Genomic DNA, 26,047 nt, shown 5'->3' with positions numbered 1-26,047 from the left:
CAGCCCAACCCCACGCTGAGCTGTTTCACAGCCGGCCCTGCCCCCTCTCCAAGATGCTGTTTTGGCACAACCAGCCGGAGCATCTGTGGCCCAGTCCTGGGGATCTATACCCTGGGCCCCCCAGCAGCCTGCTCAGGTAAGGGCTGGATCCCCCAGGTCCCGGGGAAAGTGCTGGTCTGAAGTTGGAGTGGACCTCATCCATTTCAAGCTGAGGGGAGTGGGGCTCCCATTCCTGGGCTCCTCTGGAGATGGGGAAGTGGTCAAATGTACCTGGAGTTCAGTGTGTCCTGGGACATCTCAAAAACACCCTGATCCCACTTAGGACATTTTTGTTGGGAATTTACTCAGTATCAGGCAAGCTTTGAGGTTGCAAAGACAAGTAATTGATGGCAGCTGTTGAGTAGAACAGCCACAAATCTGAGATCAGCACCTTCAGGGAGGCCTCCTGGAGGCCCGAGGAGCTGAATGGGGGTCCCTTTGGCCCTGGCTGCAGCTTGGGGACCTGCTACAGGAAACTGTGGGTTCCCCAGAGGGAAGGTCTGGCATAGAGAGTCAAAGACCTTTAGAAAAGGGGATGGACAGGGCAGAAAGCTGGCAGAGCCCTCCTCTTCCTGGCAGGGAGCCCCTGCCCTTGCCCTACTTGAAGCAGGAGGAGCTGCCCAACATCCCTGGCACGGAGCTGCCCTGCCCCATGTTCCAGTACGTGCTCTGTGCAGCCACCTCGCCAGCCGTGAAGCAGCAGGAGGAGACCCTCACCTACCTGAACCAGGGTATGCTAGGCCTGGGAGAGGGGAGGAGCTAGTGGGCAGTGAGCTCCGGAAGCTGGGCTCAGGGTGAGCTGGAGGTGGTAGGTGCCACTCTGCCCCTCAGAGTGGGGCTCACGCAACCCCTTAATCCCTCCCAGGCCAGTCCTATGAGGTCCGGATGCTCTGCAGCTCCAAGCCGTGTGATGCCACCCAGTGCCCCCAGCTGCTGAAGGTGGGTACACTCCTCCCCGGAAGTGGCAAGGGCTGGGTATGACTGTTTCTCTGGGCAAGAAGCCAATGTCATCACAGTGATGTCATCGTCACGGAGAACCCTCTCACGTCCGTCATTTAATTGGACCCTCGCAACAGCTCCGTGGTGGGCAAGAATTGAAGAAACAGGCACAGAGAAGTTAAATGTTTTCTCAAGGACACAGAGCCAGCAAGTAGCAGAACTGAGATTTAGAAACACATTTACACAGTGTAGGCTGGCCACAGTGGCTCACGCCTGTAATCCCAGCACTTTGGGAGGCTGAGGCGGGCGCATCACCTGAGGTCAGGAGTTCAAGACCAGCCATGGTGAAACCCCGTCTCTACTAAAAATGCAAAAATTACCTGGGCATGGTGGTGCACACCTGTAATCCCAGGTACTCGGGAGGCTGAGGCATGAGAATGGCTTGAACCCAGGAAGCAGAGGGTGCAGTGAGCAAAGATCGCACCACTACACTCCAGCCTGAGCAACAAAGCAGACTCTGTCTCAAAAAAATAATAATAAAAATAAAATTAAAAATATATTTACACAGTGTTATTCACACACATGACCTTTTCTCAAAAAATTACCTATTTAGCCCCCACTCTATGCCAGAAAATGTTCCATGAGCTAGGGATTCATCAGTAATGAGACAGATGTGGCTCCCTTCCTCAGGAGGCTTGCATTCTACTAAGACAAACAAGTAATTACACATATTCTGTGAAATGACCAACAGTGACATGTTGCAAAGAAATGGGTGGCGTGCCTAGGGTGGGAAGGCATTAACTCCCCCTTTTTACAGATGAGGAAACTGAGGCTCAGGGTCTCTAGATTACTTCTCTGGTTCACAGTCGTGAGTGGCAGATGGGCATTTGAACACGGATTGGTGATTCTAAGTCCTAATGCCTCCTGGGGTAGGAAGGGAGGTGTGGGAAGGTCAGCCTACACAGGTGTGAAGACTGGGTCCTCAATGCTGGCGTCCTCTGACTGTGCGCCACGTCCTCCTGTGGCTGCAGAGTGTGGTGCAGGTGGTGTTCCACGACCCGCACCTGCAGTACACAGAGCAGCAGCGGCAGCTGGCTGGGTGGAGGTGGAGCCGGGCCCAGGGACCGCATCCTGGACATCGATGAGTGGGGAAAGGCCGGGGGCCCTTCGAGCCTGAGCTCTGGCTCAGGAGTCCTTGTGGACTGGGAAGGCTGAGCCTGGCTCCCTGCTTGCCACCCTGTGCCTGCAGATGTGCCACTGTCCGTGGGAGTGATAGAACCCCAAGTGCTGCTCTCACAACTCAACATGGTGGAGTTTCACTGGGACCCAACAAAGAGGACATCTCTCTTCCTGCAGGTGAGCCTGAAGCTGGGCCTGGGAAAAGGCTGGAGGTCAGATGGGGGTGGCAACCGTGTAGGTGGAAAAGGAAGGTGAGTTTGGGCAGGGGTGAGGGGAAAATAAGAATGACTCTCGGCCAGGTGCGAAAAAAAAGGATATATATTTTTTTCTTTGCTTTTTTTTTTTTTTGAGATGGAGTTTCACTCTTGTTGCCCAGGCTGAAGTGCAATGGCGTGATCTCAGCGCACCGCAACCTCCACCTCCCCGCTTCAAGCAATTCTCCTACCTCAGCCTCCTGAGTAGCTGGGATTACAGGCATGCGCCACCATGCCCGTCTAATTTTGTATTTTTAGTAGAGACAGGGTTTCTCCATGTTGGTCAGGCTGGTCTTGAACTCTCAACCTCAGGTGATCCACCCACCTCAGCCTCCCAAAGTGCTGGGATTACAAGCGTGACCCACCGTGCCTGCCTTACCACTTCTTAGCATGGATCTTACCCAGGTCCTGTAGCCTCTGTGAGCCTTAGTTTCCTCACTCTAAAGTTGGACTCTTTCACTGTTTTTCATGGGATTATGGGCAGGCTACTGTGAGTACTGGGTGTGAAGAGAGGAAGATGCTGCTTACCCTTAGAATCCTGGTGCCAGGCCAAACACAGAGGCTGAAGGCTGCTCGGGGTGGCAGGCCTGAAAGGCTTCCTGGAGTGGATTGGCAGATTTAGCAAATAAAATATAGGATGCTCAAATTTGAATTTTACTTTATTTATATTTATTTATTTATTTATTTATTTTTATTTATTTATTTTTGAGACAGAGTCGCCCAGGCTGGAGTGCAATGGCGCGGTCTGGGCTCACTGCTGCAACCTCTGCCTCCCAGGTTCAGGTGGTTCTCCTTTGAATTTTACTTTATTTATATTTATTTATTTATTTATTTATTTATATTTATTTATTTATTTTTGAGACAGAGTCGCCCAGGCTGGAGTGCAATGGCGCGGTCTGGGCTCACTGCTGCAACCTCTGCCTCCCAGGTTCAGGTGGTTCTCCTGTCTCAGCCTCCTGAGTAGCTGGGATTACAGCACAGGCCACCATGCCCAGATAATTTTTGTATTTTTAATAGAGACAGGGTTTCACCACGTTGGCCAGGCTGGTCTCAAACTCCTGACCTCAGGTGATTCTCCTGCCTCAACCTCCCAAAGTTCTGGGATTACAGGCATGAGCCACTGTTCCCCATTGTATTTATTTATTTTGAAACAGAGTGTTGCTTTGTTGCCCAGGCTGTAGTACAGTGGTGTGATCCCAACTCACTGCAACCTCTGTCTCCCAGTTTCAAGCGATTCTCCTGCCTCAGCCTCCCAAGTAGCTGGGATTACAGGAGCATGCCACCATACCCAGCTAATTTTTGTATTTTAGTAGAGAGATGGGGGTCTTATCATGTTGGCCAGGCTGGTCTTGAACTCCTGACCTCAAGTGAACTGCCCGCCTCAGCCTCCCAAAGTGCTGGGATTACAGGCGTGAGCCACTGCACCCAGCATTATTATTTTAAATTATTGTTTTTTTTATATAGAGAGGGTCTCACTCTGTCACCTAGACTGGAGTACAGTGATGCAATCATAGCTCACTGCAGCCTGGAACTCCTGGGTATAGGCAATCCTCCTGCCTCAGCCTCCCGAGTAACTGGGACTATAGGCACGTGCCACTAGGCCCAGCTAATTCTTAAATTTTTTTGTAGAGGTGAGGTCTCACTCTGTTGCCCAGGCTGGCCTCAAACTCCCGGCCCAAAGCGATCCTCTTGCCTCTGTCTCCTGCTGTGTGCTGGGATTATAGGTGTGAGCCACCACGCCAGCCAAATTTAAATTTTAAATGTTTTTTAAAACAAAGTCTCTTGAACCCAGGAGGCAGAGCTTGCAGTGAGCCGAGATTGCACCACTGCACTCCAGCCTGGGCGACAGAGGGAGACTCCGTCTCAAAAAAAAAAAGAAAAAAAAATTTTTTTTTAGTATAAGTATATTCCATGCAATAGTTGAGATACACTTACACTAAAAATTATTTGTTGTTCATCTGAGATTCAAACTTTACTAGGCATCCTGTATTTTATCTGGCCGCTCTACTACCCTTGAAGGGGATGTCTTGGCTCAGATGTGAGTAGGGGAGCTTTCTGGGTAGAGGCCTCTGGGGAAAACTGCAGGTGTGTTGGGGTCCTGATTAGGGAGGCAGGGCGGGTCAGTGGGTTCACTGACGGATGAGAAAGAGCAGCCGTGCAGCAACGCTTGACTTGACTCTTTAAGGTGATCCAATACCCGGGTTAGGAACTTTGCTTCTGGTCTCATAACCATGGGGAGCCATTGAAGGATTTTGACCAAGGGAAAGAACATAGTAAAGTGATGCTTTAAGAATGGAAACTTGGGGCCGGGCGCGCTGGCTCACGCCTGTAATCCCAGCACTTTGGGAGGCCGAGGCGGGTGGATCACGACACAAGGTCAGGAGATCAAGACCATCCTGGCTAACATGGTGAAACTCCGTCTCTACTAAAAATACAAAAAATTAGCCGGGCGTAGTGGTGGGCGCCTGTAGTCCCAGCTACTTGGGAGGCCGAGGCTGGAGAATGGTGTGAACTTGGGAGGCGGAGCTTGCAGTGAACCAGCCTGACCAACATGGAGAAACCCTGTCTCTACTAAAAATACAAAATTAGCTGGGTGTGGTGGCACATGCCTGTAATCCCAGCTACTCGGGAGGCTGAGGCAGGAGAATTGCTTGAACCCGGGAGGTAGTGGTTGCTGTGAGCCGAGATCACGCCATTGCACTCCAGCCTGGGCAAAAAAAAAAGAATGGAAGCTTGTCCGGGAGCTATGGTTCATGACAGTAATCCCAGCACTTTGGGAGGCCGAGGCGGGGGGATCACTTGAGGTCATGAGTTTGAGACCAGCCTGGCCAACATGATGAAACCCCCATCTCTACTAAAAATACAAAAATTAGCTGGGCACAGTGGCACGCGCCGGTAGTCCCGCTATTCCGGAGGCTGAGGCAAGAGAATCGCTTGAACCTGAGAGGCGGAGGTTGCAGTGAGCCAAGATCACACCATTGCACTCCAGCCTGGGTGACAGAGCAAGACCCCGTCTCAAAAAATAAAACAGAATGGACACTGGTTGGGGATGGAAAGTTGCTGTCGTAGTATGTGGCTGACAGGTGGCAGGCGGGTAACTGGTTTTGGGTGGACTCCCTTGCATGTGGGTGGATCTGGAGTCGCCCTGTTTTCTCTGTTTCTTCTCCATCTCAGTTCACACCTTGGAAGAAAGGTGGAGAGAAAGGCATCCCTTTCCGCCTCCAGATCGACACCTTCAGGCCCAGTGACAAGGGGCTGCCGCTAGACCACCTGCACTCAGCTGGCTGCCTCATCAAGGTGTTTAAGGTACAGGCAGCAATGGGGCCCATTTTCCTCTCTCTCAGGGCTGTCACCTGGCCTCGCCAGCTGTGTGGGTTCTGGCCCCACGTTGCTGTGGATCCTCAGCCTGCTGTGCCCCATCTCTTGGACTGTTTCCTTTTCTGTACACAGAGGGATGGGGCTTGGTCTCTGTCTCACAGCCAATCCAACAGAGCCACTGAAGAGAGGCAGGCAGGTAAAGAAAGAGTCTTTGGGCCGGGCGCAGTGGCTCACGCCTGTAATCCCAGCACTTTGGGAGGCTGAGGTAGGTGGATCACAAGGTCAAGAGGTCGAGACAAGCCTGGCCAATAGGGTGAAACCCCGTCTCTACTAAAAATACAAAAATTAGCCGGGCGTGTTGGCACGAGCCTGTAATCCCAGCTACTCCGGAGGCTGAGGCAGGAGAATCGCTTGAACCCAGGAGGCGGAGGTTGCGGTGAGCTGAGATCGCGCCACTGCACTCCAACCTGCACAACGGAGCGAGACTGCAGCTCAAAAAAAAAAAAAAAAAGAAAAGAAAGGAGCCTGAGGCTTTCCTCATCATCCTCCTGCAGCCCAAAGGAGCGGAAACTGAAAATGGACTGCGAGAAGATGGAGAAACAGCCCCTGCATGAGAGGGACAAGTATCAGACCGCCTGCGAGAGCACTGTCTTCTTGGAGGTGTGTGTGTTGGGGCGAGAGCAGGAGGGGAGAGTTGGAGAAAAGATCCTCACGGTACAGATGGGGAAATGGAGGCCTCCAGGGCTCTGACTGCTGCAAGCCCATCACAGCCCCCTGGGGACTCCACCACTTCCTGCAAAGGACACCCTCTGCCCTGTCTGTGGTTGTTGAAGCTTCCAGGAGCTGACGCCCTCCAGGCTGCCTGTCCTACGCGGGCCATCGCCACCTCCTTCCTTGTGTGCTCCCTCTGCCTGGCCCCCTCCTCCTACTGCTGCTCCTCCTGGCCAGCTCCTCCAAGGCCCTTCCTCACTGCCCCAGGCCCGCCGGCTGGTTAACTTCTTCCTTCCTGTGGAAACCCAGTCCACTTGTCAGGCCCCTGGTCAGCTCTTAATACACAGGTGGAGAGAAGGGAGCAATGACCAGCATTGCTGTGTGTTTGCCTGCAGTGTTCGCCATGGCCGGAGTCCCCTGCAAGGCCCCGGCCACCTCTCAGCTCTCTGGCTCTGACCTCTCCCCACTCCTGCAGGCTCTTGTCCCCAGAAAGGTGAGGCAGGATGAGCACCTCCTGTCAGCCCTTTGGGGTGAGAGTGAAGAAAAGAGCTCCCAGCCCAGGCATGGAGCAAAGGGCAGGGCTGGGGATTGGTGGGGAATTTGTGGGGTGAGGACAGGAGCAAGCTCTGTGTCCCAGGGCAGGCCTGGAGGAAGGGTGTTGGTGGAGGGAGACTGGCTGTAATGCTCCGCAGAGTTCTTGAACCTTTGCTCCTCCTCATAGGCTCTGTTCCTCACCGCCATTCGCTCTGGACACCTTGGGGTGTAGCCCAGTTGAGGTGAGCCTTCCCCTTCCCACTCCCCACTGTCCCAAAGCCTTCTCCGCAGCTTCATCTCAAGCTCCAGAATGGAGTGGCCCTGCCCCCTGGTGGCCAGATGTGATATGGCCATAGATTGTAACTTACCTGATAGGACTGGGCAGGAAGAGCCTCCCTTCTCAGACTTGGGACCTCCCAAGGGAGGGGCTGTTTCCCTTTCTTGTTCTGTCCCTGGGTCCTGGTATTACCTGGACCATCCATTTTATACCTCAGGATCTGAACCATAAAGCCCCCATCTCAGAGACACAGCAATGGTTGCATCAGCACTGGTTCTCCAGCTACTGCCGGATGCTGGCCAACTTCACTGGTGAGGCTAGTGTCTGGCAGGAGCCAGACCTGTAGGGGACTGAGAGTGGGTGGGACACACAGGCAGGAAGCCTGTCTCTGTCCTGGCTTGTTGTGGGCCCTTCAACTAACCTTTATTGGGGACTAAGAGTTGCCCAGCATTGTGCTAGGCTCTCGTCTCACGAATTATCCCATATAATTTATACACTATTCCTTGAGGACAGTGCCCAGAGAGGTTAAATAACTTGCCCAAGGACACACAGCTAACAAGTGGCAGAACTGGCATTTAAATCCAAGCCTGACTCCCATATCTGAGCACACTAGGGCTATTTGTAGACTAATAGACTGTGTCCCTTACTTCCCGCCCTTGATCCCAGGCCTCTTTCCTCAGTCTGGCCCTGTCTGACTCTACAGGTCTGGATCTGCTGAAGCTTACATGCCAGGACCTTATCCAAATCTGCAGGGCTGCTGATGGGATCCGCCTTTTCAATACTCTTAGAGCCAGGTGCTGGGCACTGCCAACCAGGGTCCCCTTCCCACTGTAGTGGCCCTTACTAACTTAGCTAGCAGGTATGTTTCATACAATTTTTTTTTTTAATATGGAGTTTCACTCTTGTTGCCCAGGCTGGAATGCAGTGGCGCAATCTTGGCTCACTGCAACCTCTGCCTCAGGTTCAAGTGATTATCCTGCCTCAGCCTCCTGAGTAGCTGGGATTACAGGCATCTGCCACCATGCCTGGCCAATTTTTTTTTTTTTTTTGAGACGGAGTCTTTTGCCCAGGCCAGACTGCAGTGGCACTATCTCGGCTCACTGCAAGCTCCGCCTCCTGGGTTCATGCCATTTTCCTGCCTCAGCCTCCCGAGTAGCTGGGACTACAGGCGCCTGCCACCGCGCTCGTCTAATTTTTTGTATTTTTAGTAGAGACGGGGTTTCACCACGTTCGTCAGGCTGGTCTTGAACTCCTGACCTCAGGTGATCCACCTGCCTTGGCCTCCCAAAGTGCTGGGATTACAGGAGTGAGCCACTGCGCCCGGCTCATACAATGTTTAAGCCAGAAGTCACCTTAAAGACCACTTAGTCCCACTCCCTCTTTTTACAGAAGAAACTCAGGCCCAAGAAGGACAGTGACCAGTCTGAGGTCACAACCCAAAGCTGGCAGGGCTGGGGTGAAAAGCTAGGCTCCTGTGACCTCCTCCTTCTGTGGCCATCCCACCTGCCTCATTCCATTTCTGGGGATAGAGATGTCTGTGGGGTTTTTTCCTCCCCATTTTTTCTCCCCCTAGTGTCCAGCATTCGTTAAATACCTAAGAACTACTTAGTGACCTCCCTCCCTCGAGACCTGGGAGGAGGCTGGGATCTCTCCTAGGATGGGGGCTAGACATGGGAGCTGTTAGTTCAGGTATAAGACTGATACATAGACTGTTTTCCTGGCCCAGGCCCTTCTGTCACCAACTGACTTTGTATGTGGCTCAGGAGACCTCTAGGCAAGGGAACGAGGTTCCTAAGAACCCTGACTCAGGTGAGGTTCTGGCCTCTCTCTCCAGAACATAGGAAATTCAGGTGTAGCTGCATGAAACCTCTCCCTAGAAGAGGAATGGTGATACCCCACCATTCCTGGGACCCAGGATGCCCTTCTTGGCATTTCCCTACCTTCCATGACCAGATTAGTCCCTCTCCTTCCAGAATGTCTCCTTGGGTTTATTCACCATGTTCTACTCCTCCACTCCACCTGATCGTCACTCCATTAGCATATGGGATTAGAATATCATCTTGTTATGTACTTGGGTCCCAGTCATTAATATGTGGGTGTCCTATGTCTTTAAACTGGGGGTTCCCCTCAGACACCTCCCAAAAGATGAGGGATGAGAGGTGAAGTAAACTTTTTTCCTTTTTTTTTTTTTTTTTTGAGATGGAGTCTCACTCTGTTGCCCAGGCTGGAGTGCAGTGGCGCGATCTCAGCTCACTGCAACTTCTGCCACCCAGGTTGAAGAGATTCTCCTGCCTCAGCCTCCCAAGTAGTTGGGATTACAGGAGCCTGCCACCATGCCCAGCTAATTTTTGTAGTTTTTAGTAGAGATGGGGTTTCACCATCTTGGCCAGGCTGGTCTTGAACTCCTGACCTCGTGATCCACCCCTCGGCCTCCCAAAGTGCTGGGATTACAGGCGTGAGCCACCACACCCAGCCAACTTTTCCCTCTTCTCCTCCCCCCACCCCATAGCCATCTTCCTGGCACCCCTGGTTTCCTGTGGGCACATCTCTGGACTCCCTTCCCCTGCTGACCCCTGCCTCTGTGTTGCCCATGCCCCAAGACTTTTATCAAGAGATCTCTCTGGATGAACTCAGTGCTGTAGAGCTGATGGGGAAACTGGCTGAGCTCTGGCCATCCCAGCCAATCAGATCCATCGCCTTTTCCACCAGGGCACTGGGGGCATCTTCATTCTCCTCAGTGACCAGATAAAGGGCAGCCATTTCCTGTCGCAAGTCCCCACGGAGGCCTCGCTAACACTTCTGCCTCAGATTAAGCTTTCTTTTCCATGGCATGGCTTGTTCTCTTTGGCTCTAATAACAAAATTGCCTTTGTGCCCGCTTCACTCTTACAGGTGGTCCAGAATTTTAAGGACGAATCATACTTTGTGGCTGTGGTGAAAAAAGGGATTTTAGAGGCAGAGGAGTGTGCCTGGCTGGCCCTATAAAGGGGGATAAGAGTGTGCTGAGCATATATTCCGTCTCCTAAATGAGACTAAAAGGCTCTTTGGGGGCCAGGCGCGGTGGCTCATGCCTGTAATCCCAGCACTTTGGGAGGCTGAGGCAGGTGGATCACTTGAGCACAGGAATTCAAAACCAGCCTGGCCAACATGGCAAAACCCCATCTCTATAAAAAATACAAAAAACTACCCGGGCATGCTGGCACGTGCCCGTGGTCCCAGCTACTTGGGAGGCTGAGGCAGGAGAATCCCTTGAACCCAGGAGGCAGAGGTTGCAGTGAACCGAGATTGCCCCACTGCACTCCAGCCTGGGTGACAGAGCGAGTCTGTCTCAAACGTCTCAAAAACAAACAAACAAACAAACAAACAAAAACCTCTTTGAAGGGGATTAAGGGGATGTGTCCCAATTAACTAGCAAACATCTGTGAATGCCAGCTTTGTGTCAAGGGGAGAGGGATTTGTATAGCTAAAAGACATTTATTGCTTAGGAAAAACATGACTGAATAAATGCATCCTCATTAAATAAAAAATGCTCCAGTTTCTGTTGTCAGGGAGTTTATTAGAGGGAAAAGTAAGGCCCCCACTTTTCTCCACCTGCCCCTGGCATGATACAAGGCAGAAGGGCAGGTGCTTCCTGGACATCATCTGGCATAGGGCACCTCTGACTAGTCTGCTTGGCATCTGGTTATTCAGATGTTTGCCTTCCACCCCTCCACATGCCAGAGCTGGTCAGCTTGGCTTATGTACACAAGGGGGTAGGAAGAGGTAGATGTGAAGTTGGGTTTTAAGACACGTGTGGCCTGGCGTGGTGGCTCACACCTGTAACCCCAGCACTTTGGGAGGCCGAGGCGGGCAGATCATGAGGTCAGGAGTTCAAGACCAGCCTGGCCAACATGGTGGAACCCCATCTCTACTAAAAATACAAAAATTAGCCAGGCGTGGTGGCGGGCACTTGTAATCCCAGCTCCTCGGGAGGCTGAGGCAGGAGAATCGCTGGAACCCGGGAGGTGGAGGTTGCAGTGAACTATCGTGCTACTGCACTCCAGCCTGGGTGACAAGCAAAACTTCACCTCAAAAAAAGAAATAAAACAAAAAAACACTTGGGTGTGCCAGACGCATTGTAGGCTGCTTGGAGGGTGAGGACCTGACTGGTCCTGCTGGTGCCTTTTTACTGCTTTCGGTGCAGAATCCAGATGGCTACTACTTGGTTCTGACCTAGGCCAGGGGAACTCCACTGCTCAAGAGACTGATAGCTTGTCTTCACCAGAAACCTTGTTAAAACACTTGGCTGACTCAACAGGCTCCAGGTGAGCCAAAGTATCTTGCATCTCACCCCGAGAGGAGGCAAGTAGCCTCCAGCTTCACTTTTCTTTCTGGTCAGCAGCAATGGCTGTTGGAAGTCTTCCTTACCCGTTCATTCTTCTGAGCTGGCCAAGTTTATGAGGCAAAAAAAACAAAAACAAAAACAAAAAAACAAAAAAAAAAACTGGCAATGTAGAAAGAGCTTTTGCCATGAGCAGTGTTGGCTGGTGATCACTGAGAGTGTTAATTCATTTAAAAATTTTACTTACGCCCGTTTTAATTTTTAAAAGGTATATACACTTAATGTGTTGTCCAATGTGTTGAACATTTAATGTGGTGTTCAGTTTTCTTGGCTTTATTGTCCCCAAGGGGAAATGTCTTCTGCTTAAACTATAAACTAGGGCAAAGGATGGGGTCTGGAACAAGGGAATAAATAAATCCAGCTGGATCTTTTTTTCACAATTAGTTTGGGCAAAACTAATTACTAAAGCCTCCAAAAGACCATTCAATATTCAAATCACTGTACCTACTAAAAAACTCAGTTCTAAGAGATTTAGGAAATACTATAGCTATTCTCTAGAATTGAGGCTATGGGGCTTTTAGAAAAAAAAATTTAGACATATTGTTTCCTTAGTTTTAAGAGATGAGGTCTCTGTTGTCCAGACTGGTCTTGAACTCTTGGTGTCAAGTGATCCTTCCATCTAAACTCTCAGTAGCTGGGATTATAGGTGTGCACTACTGTGCTTGACTTTTTTTTTTTTTTTTACCTTAAATTTTATTAATCTTTCCCTAAAGTCATAAATTTAATTTTTTTTTTTTTTTGAGATGGGAGACTTGCTCTGACGCCCAGAGGTAGAGTGCAATGGTGCAATCAGTCTGGGCTCACTGCAACCTCCACCTCTAGGATTCAAGCAATTCTCCTGCCTCAGCTTCCCGCATAGCTGGGATTACATGCTTGCACCACCACGCCCAGCTAATTTTTGCATTTTTGGTAGAGATGAGTTTCATCACGTTGGCCAGGCTGGTCTCAAACTCCTGACATCGTGATCCGCCTGCCTCAGCCTCCCAAAGTGCTGGGGTTACAGGCGTGAGCCACCGTGCCTGGCCTACTTTTTTTTTTTTTTAATTTATAAAGAAAAGAGGCTCTTTTTTGGCCGGGCGCGGTGGCTTACACCTGTAGTTCCAGCACTTTGGGAGGCTGAGGTGGGCGGATCACCAGTGGTCGGGAGTTCAAGATCAGCCTAGCTAACATGGTGAAACCCTGTCTCTATAAAATATACAAAATTGGCTGGGCATGGTGGTGTGTGCCTGTAATCCCAGCTATTCGAGAGGCTGAGGCAGGAGAATCTCTTGAACCCGGGAGGCAGAGGTTGCAGTGAGCCCCGGGGTCGGTCTCCAAAAGAAAAAAAAAAAGGTTTGACTCAGTTTTGCTTTTCACGTTTAGGTCAGTAACCAACTGAAATTGATTTTTGTGTATCTTGCAGGTAGGAATCTAGTCCTCTTTTTCCATACAGAAAACCACTTTTTTTTTTTTTTTTTTTTTTTTTTGAGATGGAGTTTCGCTCTTTTGCCCAGGCTGGAGTGAAGTGGTGAGGTGGCGCGATCTCAGTTACCGCACCAGGCCCAGAAAACCACTTTTATATTAAACAGTAAACGCTTTCTTAAAAGATAAATGGTATCAGGTCATATCTTAACTGTTTTTTTCCATTCTCCCTCCCTTAAAGTTTTATTACGAAAATCTTCAAATATACACAAAAGTATATTTGATGATTTCCAAATGCACAAAGTGGAAGACAAGTCATTTTTAAGAGACAAGTGCCCTCTTAAAAATTCTTGCATAAGCCCGGGCTTGGTGGCTCACGCCTGTAATCTTCAGCACTTTGGGAGGCTGAGTCAGGCAGATCACTTGAGGTCAAGAGTCAAGACCGCCTGGCCAATATGGTGAAACCCCATCTCTACTAAAAATACAAAAAAACTATAGCCAAGCCGGGCACGGCGGCTCACACCTGTAATCCCAGCACTTTGGGAGGCCGAGGTGGGCGGATCACGAGGTCAGGAGATCAAGACCATCCTGGCTAACACGGTAAAACCCTGTCTCTACTAAAAATACAAAAATGAGCTGGTCGTGGTGGTGGGCACCTGTAATCCCTGCTACTTGGGAAGCTGAGGCAAGAGAATGGCTTGAACCCGGGAGGCAGAGGTTGCAGTGAGCCAAGATCACGCCACTGCACTCCAGCCTGGTGACAGAGCAAGACTGTCAACAACAACAACAACCACCAAAAAACATAGCTGGGCCTGGTGGCACACACCTGTAATCCCAGCTACTCGGGAGGCTGAGGCAGGAGAATTGGTTGAACCCAGGAGGCGGGGTTACAGTGAGCTGAGATTGTGCCACTGCACTCCATCCTGGGCCACAAGAGAGAGATTCCATTTCAAAAACAACAACAACAAAACAAAACACAAAAACCTTGCATAATTATTTGCTGATAATTTACCTAAGGTATTATTTACTAATCATCTTCGATGAGACTTGAACCAGGTAGCCTCTGCTAGGGAGGGTGGGAAGGAAGAAGGCTCTGAGATGATAACCAATGGATGGGGTAAAGGGAAGTCTGTTTAATATTTACTTAAAAGTTAATATGGACAACTGAGCAGACACTGCTTGCATCCCTGGAAGGGACTGTGTTGGGACTTATCTAGACCAGGTCTTTATGCAGAATAAACAGATGTAAAGTGGGGCCTTTGATTCCACAGGGCTCCCCAAGGGTGCTTCATGGCAAGGTAGATAGAGATTTAAATTTAGTTTGCTGAGTTGGCTCTACAGCTCATCTCTACCAAAACAATAGGGACCCTGTTGCATTTATGTTTGTGTATCTTTAAGCCCTAGAGGCCTCTAGCACAAGACTAGGTATTGAAATATTAGTTGAGATAAAGGGAATAAAAGCAGCCAACACATGAGTGTTTACTATGTACCATTATCTCATTTAATCTTTACAACTCTATAAAGTAGATACTGTTATCCCCATCTTACCAATGGAGAACTGAGAAAGGAGGGTTAATTGGCTGAGGTCATACAAGATAAATGGTATAGGTTTGACCTCAGGCAATCTGACTTTCGAGCTTGTGTGTTTAACCATTACACTACTCCATCTTCACTCCTTCATAGTCAAGGTAAGGGCAATGAATGCTCTGCAGAGAGAAGGGACTTGGCTTGAATTTTATCCATCAAATTAACTAAGGCAATTCATTTACATTATGTCTTCCATGTTTCTCGAGGACAAGTGAAGCTCAGGGTATTAAATAACGGCTGTTAAAAAAGTATTAAACGGAGGTTATTAAATGAGTAAATGAGTATTAAATAAAGGCTATTAAAAAGTATTCAAAAATGTAAGGATGCCAAAAGGAAGTCCCTTCATTCAGCCTCACGAGTAGTTCTAGGGTTCAAGGAAGTTAAGAATCACTGCTCAAAGTCAGGCTATTTCCACAGGAAAATGAAAAGTCTTCACAGCTTACTTTCTTTAATTACATCATAAAACAAAATTAGAACATACAAGAAACAATAATAGTTACATAACAATTTACTTTATATATTTATATATAAAAAACTTTTTTTTTTTTTTTTTTTTTTTTTTTTAGTCCAAAGATTTTTAAAGCAAAAGGAATCCTCTACTGCCACCTCGGATTTTATTTATTTTAAATAATCCCCCTCCCCCCATCCTCAAGCGCCAAAAGTACTGGGTGGAAACAGTCACTTGGAGAGCTAATGGAACCTGGTGCTAAGTCACCCCGTAGGCAACTGTGTGGGCTCCAGAGATTGGCTAAGCATTTGGAGCAGGCCTAGTGGAGAAACAAGCAAGCAGCAGCTCTCACACACTGCAGCACTCCAGGGTAGGCCCTACGGCTTGGGAAGGAGGGAATCAGACCCTTCAGGTCAACCACCTCTGCATTTTACCCCCTCAGGGGAGTGAGTGGGGGTGCGGGGTGCAGGGATGAAACAGAGCCTGGTTTGAAGATAAAAATGTCTCCAACAGCACCATTTACCCATCCATCTCTGTCCCTGAGCAGAGTCTGACAGGCATGGGTAGTCCTCACAGTTCTCTGAGCTCTGCACAGGCCACATTATTCGGATCTGTACTCTCAGGGTCACTGGAAGGTGGGCAAAGGTGAGCAGAGCAGCTGAGAAGTGCACACGGTAGGTTACCTGGAAACAATTCCTGGGAGAAAAAAGGAGGAGGCCAGAGTAGGAAGCATCTGAAGGCCAAGTCATAAAACAGGAATGGAGAAAAACAAAATTAAGAAATGCAAAATTAAGAAGGCCGCTCTCCTCTTACAGTCAACCTTTGGAGTGGGTAGTCACAGATACTCAGGGCTCCAAGAGCCACACCATGGTGAGAAAGGACACGGGTAGCTTCTGAGGAGCATGGTCTTGTGGATCTTGTGTATGTGCCAACAGGCTGTAAGAGTTAGAAGTTAGTGTGTAATTTGGAAGTAGGGTGAGGAGGGGAGTGAGAAGAAATCAAAAGCTCATCCCTTCCTGCACTATTAGAAATTAACAGTCACCAGAGAAGCACAGATAAATTATTCTTAAGGGCAGGAAAAAACTAATGTAAACCCAGGAAAGCAGCAGCAAAGGTTTCACTTACTAAAAATCTATTATATAGGAAAGAAAATTATTTGTCCACAGGGGAAAAAAGTAATCAAATCATGCCAGTTAGAGACTTTTTCAAGTTAAGATTTTCTAAGACCTTAGGTTTTCATTCTCTAGTGCCATAAAAAAGGAAAAGAAAAAAAAAGAGTAGAATAATGACTTCAAGGCCTGAGAAGGTTCAGGCTAAGGTAAGAAACATATATGTGTGAGCAGCAATGAGGTACAGATCTGAATTAATGAGATAATGGCAAGAGAAACTTAGTGAAGCAAAGTTTTCTTTTCTCTTTTTTGTGAGATGGAGTCTCACTCCGTTGCCCAGGCTGGAGTGCAGTGGCGTGATCTCGGCTCACTGCAACATCCGCCTCCCAGGTTCAAGTGATTCTCTTGCCTCAGCCTCCCAAGTAGCTGGGATTTTGTATTTTCAGTAGAGATGGGGTTTCACCATGTTGGCCAGGCTGTTCTCAAACTCCTGACACTTTGTGATCCGCCCGCCTCGGCCTCCCAAAGTGTTGGGATTACAGGTGTGAGCCACCATGCCTGGCTGCAAAGTTTTCTTCTTCCAATTTAACAAAAAAGACGTCACTTCAAAGATGATCCTTGGTTCTTGGGGCATGACAGAAGAGAAAAGGTAAATACGTCTGGACACCTCTCTTCTCCCATCTCTTCCTAGGGTAAGGACTGTCATTTACTGCTCACTTCTTTAGTCCTAGTACCAAAACCACGCCCAGATGCAGCTGGGGTGCACTTGTGGTTCTTTCGGTGGTGCCAAAACCTAACTGTTTGACTGGTTAAGTGTGTAGAAAGTAGGAGCCCTCTTTGCCAGTAAAAAGGGGTGGAGTTGATCAGAGAGGAAAGTAAATGTACCCATGTGTGACACAGCCATCACTATGTATTCAGGACAGATGCTGTACCTGAGGCAAAGTACCCCAATTCTAGAGCTAATTATCTGCTTTATTTGAAACTTGTCTATCATTTTACCATGCCGATTCTTCAAAATAAGACTATAAAACATAAAACAGAAAGGACTATTGATAGGATTTTGCTTGTTCATGGTTCTTCGTAAAACAGCAATAAACCACCCTGGCTGAGGAAGCACTGAGACTCAACCTCTATAAACTGAACTTCACAAGCACTTATTTAAAAACAAGAGGCAGAGATGGAAGAAGCGCATATGGACTTTCTCTTAACATCCCACAGGGGAGCTTGCCCTAATTCTTTTTCTCCTGAAAATTAACTCTCTTGGGCTCCAAAGATCAACTCAGCTTCACCTGAGAGGTTATGTACTGACCTTCCTAATGATCAAAAGCTTCAGAGACACTGAATTGATGCGTCTAAAAAAAATAGATACAACGGGCCAGGCGCGGTGGCTCACACCTGTAATCCCAGCACTTTGGGAGGCCAAGGCGGGTGGATCATGAGGTCAGATCGAGACCATCCTGGCTAACAGGGTGAAACCCCGTCTCTACTAAAAATAAAAAAATTAGCCGGGCATGGTGGCGGGAGCCTGTAGTCCCAGCTACTTGGGAGGCTGAGGCAGGAGAATGGCGTGAACCTGGGAGGTGGAGCTTGCAGTGAGCCGAGATCACGCCACTGCACTCCAGCCTGGGCAACAGAGCGAGACTCTGTCTCAAAAATAAATAAATAAATAAATAAATAAATACAACAGGTAGATGTGACTTGAGGGGGAAGCTGCAGAAGCCCATCATGCAAGAAATTCACTTGCCTCTTATGGTACTTTCAGGCAGGTAGAATGTTTATCCTGGGCTGGGCGCAGTGGCTCACGCCTGTAATCCTAGCATGTTGGGAGGCTGAGGTGGGCAGATCACCTGAGGTTGGGAGTTTGAAACCAGCCTGACCAACATGGTGAAACCCCGTCTCTACTAAAAATACAAATTTTGCCGGGCGTGGTGGCACAGGCTGTAATTCCAGCTACTCGGGAGGCTAAGGGAGGAGAATCGCTTGAACCCAAGAGGCGGAGGTTGCGGTGAGCCGAGATCTCACTATTGCACTCCAGCCTGGGCAACAAGAAAAAAAAAAAGTTTATCCCAAGTGAGAAGGCAAGGTTAGTAACCTAGTAACCTATGTTCTTTGCTGGAGAATCAAAATGTCAAGTTAGGGCACTCGGATACAACCCAATTTTATTCCTAAACTACCTGGGCTAATTATACCCTACTGGTATGATTTTATACAGCTCTCTGTATCTTCCAATCTTACATTTAAAATTTATGATAGAAATTGGCCAGGTGCGGTGGCTCACACCTGTAATCCCAGCACTTTGGGAGGCCAAGGCAGGTGGACCACTTGAGGTCAGAAGTTCGAGACTAGCCTGGCCAACATGGCAAAACCCCATCTCCATGAAAAATACAAACATTAGCTGGGCGTGGTGGTGGGCACCTGTAATCCCGGCCTCTTGGGAGGCTGAAACAGAAGAATCACTTGAACCCAGGAGGCAGAGGTTGCAGTGAACTTAGATTGTGCCATGGCACTCCAACCTGGGTGACAGAGCAAGACTCCATCTCAAAAAAAAAAAAAAAAAAAAGAAATAAAGGCGAGGAAAGGCTGTGACTCCATTTTTCCCCATTATCCTTTTACTGCTTTAGAATTCTTTGGTACAACATCATTAATGGGGAGAGAGGTTCTGTCTCAAGAATTCCAACCAAACATCCTACATTTCTTCTCAAACAGGACTTGGCTAATTCACAGTGCCTGGGTTTGAGGTGGCTAAAGATTCTAGGATTGGCAGGCAGATAGAGAGGCAATCTTTTTGTAAAATGTTTCAGAGCTCAAACATATGATTGAGAAAGTCTGTCAGCCAGGAGATACAACCAGGATAAAAGCCTACCCTTAAATCATATACATAAGGAGGAATAAGGCAAAATAGAGCAATTTCCTTTAAACCCCTCCTCTCACTGGTAGCAACTGGCATGAGCCGCCTGTGACTTTCAGCACAATAAACATAAAATGGCCAAGGGTCACCCATGACCCATGAGTGCTCTTCTCCCAACACAGTCACCTAAGGACATGCTGACTAAACAAGCAGGCAGGAAGCCACTCTCTTCTTTCCAGTGACACTCTCACACTTTCTAACAACTTCAAACCAAGACAGGTTTCATCACATATTTTGTTTAGTCCCCCATGGCATTAGTGGGCTATCAAACTAGTAACAATGCATTTTTTTTCTTTCTTTCTTTCTTTTTGAGATAGTCTCACTCTGTCGCCCAGGGTGGAGTGCAGTGGTGCGATCTCAGCTCACTGCAACCTCCACCTCCCGGGTTCAAGCAATTCTCTGCCTCAGCCTCCCGAGTAGCTGGGATTACAGGCACCTGCCACCACACCTGGCTAATTTTTGTATTTTCAGTAGAGACAGCATTTCACCATCTTGGCCAGGCTGTTCTTGAACTCCTGACCTTGTGATCCACCCACCGTGCCGGGCCATAACAATGCATTTTACAAGGCAATTAGAAGTAATAAAAGAATGTCGCTACTAAAACATTATGGCTATCTTGAATAACTCAAATAGTCTGGAAAGCCCAAAATGAAGCATCATAAATTTACTAGGTTTCCCTATAAAATGTTTGATACAAGGGATATGTGAAACTTCTGACTTACATGTCTGCTAAATCAACTTAATGAATGTGGAAATCAGACTAGAAATTTGCAAAAGCTACTTAAGGAATACTTTTACCTTCAGTAAAGACAAGAGCAGAATAGGAGAAGAAAACATTTTTTACACAAAGCACAATATGCTTTCATATTCCAAATATTGGAAAAAGGGCTAAGGCCATATCCCTTTCTTCCTCATATCCAACAGTTTGCTTTTAAACTGAATTCAAATTCAGTATGCAAACACCGAAGACCACCCAATGAAAAATGGCCTGAGCCACCTAACAGTCACTGAACTTTAAGGCTGCCTTTGACAGCCCCTGGAGTAGGAGAAGGATTCAAAAAGGAAGCTAGACTTGAGACATCTGAGAGTAAATCAGCAGCATTACTGAGGGTGAGATGGAGGCTTTAAATAGAGGGAAAGGATGGGTGTGGGAAGGAAATGGTGGAAATCAGTGCAAAAATAAGCTGGAGTCAGCTCAATGGGGCTGATGAAGAGGATGAAAAGACATTGATGTAGCAAATGATGCTGGAAGATGTAAGGTATGAGATTAGGGGAAAAACTGCTTAGAAAAGAGATGATTTGGATGTTCAAGAACTTTCTCCAGAGACACTACAGTAATTCCTCCTTGCCCACCTGTAGGTTTATGGCAGTAGTTTTGAGGGTACCTTCTAACTTATCCCCAAATCTCTTCTCTCTGTTCACTGTTTTTTTTCATTATAAAAGGCATATTTTGGAGTGGCTATGAGGTTAGACAAACAGATCAATTAGCTTTTCCTGTAAAGAATTTTTCCTACATTAAGCCTTACTGAATTTTCAAAAGTATCCCAGATGTTGAGAGAGGAAGCATTATGTTCAGATGTCAGGCTCCTTTCCACCTGACCAAAACTTACCATGCTTTGTGTTCTCAAAGTCCTAGCATATTCATCAGCTGGTGTAGGCTGCAAATCAGCATAAAAAAATGTATTTCCTTCCAAGCTTGATAGGCCTGAAGTTTTCTTGAGAAAGGAACAAGGCTTCTGCCTGACAACATACAAGCCAGTGCTGCACATCTCTGAGTCTTCATTCTCTCTCACTTGACTCTGTTCTTGGCACAAATAGGCTGGAATTTGCCTTAATAGCAGAGATCACCAGAGCAAGTCCCCATGGACCTGCCTGTGGGTATACCCTTTGAGTAGAGAAACAGCATTTCCAAGATCATCATGAACTGATGAATAGGGTCTTTTAAACTTATCTTTTAAGTAAAGAAGTACCTTAATAGCCTCAACTTAGGCAACTCAAATCCACACTCACTAATCAATCTGGGTTTTATGGTCAATTTGTACAGGCACTAAAACAACAACAAAACACCTTAAACTTTAAAGCAGATGGCCCCTAAATAGTTCTCTCCTTTAGTTTTGTTTGAATGAGTAACCTAGGGATCTGAATATTATCAACCACATCTAGAAGTATGTGTGTATGCACGTATGTATTTTTATGTGTAGGGGTACAGACAAGAAACTGAGTTTCATGTTAAAAACTATATTCCTTATAAGGTAATCTGAAAGAGAATAAGGGGAAAGGGGAATGAATAAACAAGTAATCTGCGCTTTTAAAGCGGCACAATAAAACAGGATTTAAAATAAATTTAATATGATAAATATTAATGGATAGTATAGACTTCTAAGACCCTTTCATCCAATTGCCTTCTAAATCAATGGATAAATAAATCAGACTTTATTCTTATATATGCTGGTATAATCAGCAACTGCAGCATTAAAACAAACCTCTTAAGCTGGGTACAGTGGCACACACCTGTAGTCCCAGCTACTTGGGAGGCTGAGGTGGGAGGAAGGCTTAAGCCCAGGAGTTTGAGTCCAGGCTGGGCAAGATAGCGAGACCCCATCTCTAAAAAAATAAAATAAAATAAAATAAATAAATAAAACAAGCCTTTTAATAGTCTGGATCATATAGAAGATTAATATTATGATGGATTGCACATTAATGTCTCAAAGGAACCCCCCGCCAAAATCACCCTACTAAAAATCACACTGGGTTTCTAATCTTGGGGTTTAGAAATTTTCTTCTTATGCTTTAAAAACTCATTTTACTTCCTTTATCCTCTGATTTTTTGGGAAGACAGAGGGTGCTTCTTCTTGGACTCTTGAGTCCTGGACACTAAATTCCTCCCTCAGTTCTAGTGCCCAGGTTGAGCAGAGACACTAAACCCCCTACTTCTCTCAGTGTTCTCTTTCAGCTGCCTCAATGCTTCACCTGGCTACATTCATACTTCATTCAGAAGTCTGAACAGGGCCGGGCATGGTGGCTCATGCCTGTAGTCCCAGCACTTTGGGAGGCTGAGGCAGGTGGATCATTTGAGGTCAGGAGTTCAAGACCAGGATGGCCAACATGTGAAACCCCATCTCTACTAAAAATACAAAAATTAGCCGGGCAGTAGTGGTGCATGCCTGTAATCCCAGCTATTCGGTAGGCTGAGGCAAGAGAATCGCTTGAGCCTGGGAAGTGGAGGTTGCGGTGAGCCGAGATTGCACCACTGCACTCCAGTCTGGGCAAGAGTGAGAACCTGTCTTTAAAAAAAAAAAAAAAAAAAAAAAAAGACTGGGGCAGAAAAGAGAGAGACTGACAGGTTATGGGAAGGTTCTGGCCCTTTGGGGTGCCAACACTAGATATGAATCCATTAACACTGACATACAATTGACCAGCTGTTATAGAGCCATTCTTGTATCCCTGAAAGGCTGAAATGGGGGAAAAGAGAGAAACAGACTGGCTAGAATACACAGCTCCTCTAGTGGCATTCCTGTTAAAACAACCTCATAGGTCACAGATGCCACTGATCACTCCTAGATTTCAGTAAATATATAATAACATTAATCATTAATGTCTGAACTTGGGTGTTGGGGACTTTCAGGCTCTGTTTTGTGATTTATCATTTTCACTCTTTCCTAATAATACATCTCTCTCTTTCCTTATGATACAGTTGGTGGAGTCTGACAGAAGGAAGAATATGTAGGGGGAATATTGGGGATACCATGCGAATTATCACATATCAGAAGATAAAATAGAAACCAAAGGGTAGCATCTGTTTTCATCAAAACAGTTTCTTCTCATAACTTTTCTTGCTTTCATTATAGTTTCCTTGCAGGTTGGCAAAGATTCAGGCAGGGTCCCCTAACGGTAAAATTTAGAATTAAAAAAATATTTATTGATAATATCTTTTTAAAAAATGTTTGGTAATCCCAACTAATCATTCAAAATGCAAACTGTAAACACGACAACAGCAAAAGGGTAACAATTGAGTGAGTAAGCAGACTGAACAGGTGACAGACTGAGCAAGAGTGTGGGGGGGAGCAACAGAGAACGTAAGACAGGTGCACAAGTGTGCTACAGACAGTGATAATTTGAGTGTGTAAGAATTACATTTGGACCACAGTGATTTCAATGCAACCATTTAGGAAACCTCTGGGCCAAATACTAAAACACAGGAGGAATGGACGAGCCTTCTTTGTGAGCATGCTCAGCATGTTGGCATGGAAACAAGGAAACACAGAAGCTCTGTAGTCACAATGAATGTCTACCATTTCTAAGATGCAAAGAAATTTTCTTTCTGGTCCCTGGGTACATCATACATTGTCTTTCCATGCTTTTCTTGACCCCGGAGGACAGCAGATGCTGTTCTAAAATCCCCAAAGAAACCCCTAGACAAAAATTTAAAAACCACAGTAGCATTAACACGGGGTTTGCCGGAATGCCCCTCCCTATCTTGGCCTATGATTTTCTTATGGGCACCTCAACAGGAATGGTTAAATTTTACCAATCTACTTGATAAAAAAGCCATCACAAACTTCAGTCCCATGGTCACAAAGCTAGAATGGATGGGGGTAAGGGTGTGTATGTGTATGTATGTGTGGCTCTGGGGATCTGGACACTGCCCTCCCTCACTTTGTAACCCTTGCTCAGAACACTGGGGTTGCTTCCACTGGAGAGACTCCACGGTAGCTCTAGAAGTGTCATTAAATACTCAGTTCGCCAAGGTTGACCACCTCCATTGTCATAGGATGATGCAGCATCTGCAGAAGCGCTGTCTGCTGCCCCCTACTGATGGGGGTGGAGTGACAGGTGCGAAGTAGGCGTGGACTTTAATATTGGGTAAATGGGTCTGAAACAAGACAGAAACATTAAACGTTTAAGAGAGAGGGCTTAAACAGAAAGAGCAATGTTGGTTCTTAGAAAAACTACTGAGGGGCTCAATGAACATGAAAGCAGGGCAAGGCTGAGCACTGGTCAGGATGTTAGAGGGCCTGGGTTCTACTTTGTTCCATCCTAGGTTGTTCTCAATGACCAGAACAACTCATATGACTTTGGTACCTGTTTGTGTAATAATAAAACTGAGGGCCGGGCGCGGTGGCTCATGCCTGTAATCCCAGCACTTTGGGAAGCCGAGACGGGCGGATCACGAGGTCAGGAGATTGAGACCATCCAGGCTAACATGGTGAAACCCCATTTCTACTAAAAATACAAAGGCTAATTTTTGTATTGTTAGTAGAGACGGGGTTTCACCATGTTGGCCAGACTGGTCTCGAACTCCTGACCTCAAGTGGTCCGCCCAAGGATGGGAGATGGAAGAGACTCCTGGCAGCCAGGCAGTCTAGGAACCCTAATTAAGTAGGCACGTAAGAGGCTCTGGTTGACCTGTGGCTCTCATTCTCTTTGGTGAAGGAAAAAAATGGCTGCAAGGCCACCCCCAGTGCAATTATGCTCACAGTCCTCTATGTCTGAAGAGGGGAAGAGGAACTGAGGCCAACTCGAACTCAAGATGAAGTCTGGTACTCTTTTATTTGCTCAAGGCCATGTGGCCAACATGGATTTTTTAGAGGTTGGTATTTTTTTTGAGATAGAGTTTCATCTTGTTGCCCAGGCTGGAGTGCAATGGTGTGATCTTGGCTCACTGCAACCTCCGCCTCCTGGTTCAAGCGATTTTCCTGCCTCAGCCTCCTGAGCAGCTGGGATTACAGGCACCTGCCACCATGCTCGGCTAATTTTTGTATTTTTAGTTGAGATGGCATTTCGCCATGTTGACCAGGCTGGTCTTGAACTCCTGACTTCAGGTGATCCTCATGCCTCAGCTTCCCACAGTGCTGGGATTATAGGCGTGAGCCACCGCGACTGGCCTAGAGGTTGGTATTAAGGGCCTGAATAAGCACACTGCCTTTCCTACAGCAGGTGTGAAGCAGATGTTCCAATAAACATCTGTTGAGCAGAACAATCTAACACACAGATTCATCCAGCTTTTTAAAACTTCTTTTTCGGCCGGGCGCAGTGGCTCATGCCTGTAATCCCAGCACTTTGGGAGGCTGAGGCGGGCGGATCACGAGGTCAGGAGGTCGAGACCATCCTGGCTAACACGGTGAAACCCCGCCTCTACTAAAAATACAAAAAGAAAATTAGCCGGGCGTGGTGGCACGCACCTGTAGTCCCAGCTACTGGGGAGGCTGAGGCAGGAGAATAGCGTGAACCTGGGAGGCAGAGCTTGCAGTGAGCCAAGATCATGCCACTGCACTCCAGCCTGGGTGACAGAGCGAGACTCTGTCTCAAAAAAAAGAACAAAAAACTTCTTTTTCTAGTTATTTGGCTATACCTGGGTCTCTCTATTATGGTGGATAGGGCCAAAAGCAAAGGTAAAAATCTGGGCCTGGCACAGTGACTCACACCTGTAATCCGAGCACTTTGGGAGGCTGAGGTGGGAGGATCGCCTGAGGCCAGGAATTTGAGACTAGCCTGGCAAACACAGCAAGACCTTGTCTCTACAAAATAGTTTTTTAAGGCCGGGCATGGTGGCTCACACCTATAATCCCAGCACTTCTGAAGGCCAAGGCAGGCAGATCGCTTGAGCTCAGGAGTTTGAAACCGGCCTGGGCAACATGGTAAAATGCCGTCTCTACCAAAAATACAAAAAATCAGGCTGGCGTGATGGCACACGCCTGTAGTCTCAGCTGTTGGGAGGCTGGGGTGGCAGGAAGCCTTGAGCCTGGGAGACAGAGGTTGCAGTGAGCCAAGATCGAGCCACTGCACTCCAGCCTGGGTGACAGAGGAGACCCTGTCTTAAAAAATGAAAAAAACAAGTTTTTCATAAAATTAGCTAGGTGTGGTGGTGTGTGCCTGTAGTCCTAGCTACTGGGGATGCTGAGGTGGGAGGATCTTAAGCCTAGGAGTTCGAGGCTGCAGTGTGCTAAGAAGGTGCCACTGCAC

The 26,047-nt window shown here is 47.4% G+C and overlaps 1 protein-coding gene and 1 long non-coding RNA gene across 8 annotated transcripts in view; one reads left to right on the top strand and one right to left on the bottom strand.

Annotated features, from left to right (window-relative positions):
- The first annotated feature begins 1,141 nt into the window (after positions 1 to 1,141).
- LOC134729502 (uncharacterized) lies at positions 1,142 to 16,503 on the top strand. The gene is made up of 2 exons (XR_010110644.1): positions 1,142 to 2,334; positions 5,586 to 16,503. It is a non-coding gene; the product is annotated as an uncharacterized LOC134729502 (long non-coding RNA).
- A 6,478-nt stretch (positions 16,504 to 22,981) lies between these two features.
- FBXL20 (F-box and leucine rich repeat protein 20) overlaps positions 22,982 to 26,047 on the bottom strand; it is a 126,799-nt gene continuing 123,733 nt past the window's right edge. For all 7 annotated transcript variants that reach the window (XM_034941968.3, XM_034941967.3, XM_024926240.4 and 4 more), the window contains one exon: positions 22,982 to 23,957. In XM_034941968.3, the coding sequence (XP_034797859.1) occupies positions 23,850 to 23,957 (108 nt within the window). In that variant the 3' untranslated portion in view covers positions 22,982 to 23,849. The remainder of the gene's footprint in view (positions 23,958 to 26,047) is intronic.

This window comes from Pan paniscus, chromosome 19 (assembly GCF_029289425.2).
Source record: "Pan paniscus chromosome 19, NHGRI_mPanPan1-v2.0_pri, whole genome shotgun sequence".
In the NCBI taxonomy this organism is placed as follows: Eukaryota; Metazoa; Chordata; class Mammalia; order Primates; family Hominidae; genus Pan; species Pan paniscus.
Note: the sequence above shows the minus strand (reverse complement) of the source record. Positions and strands in the feature narration are given on the sequence as shown.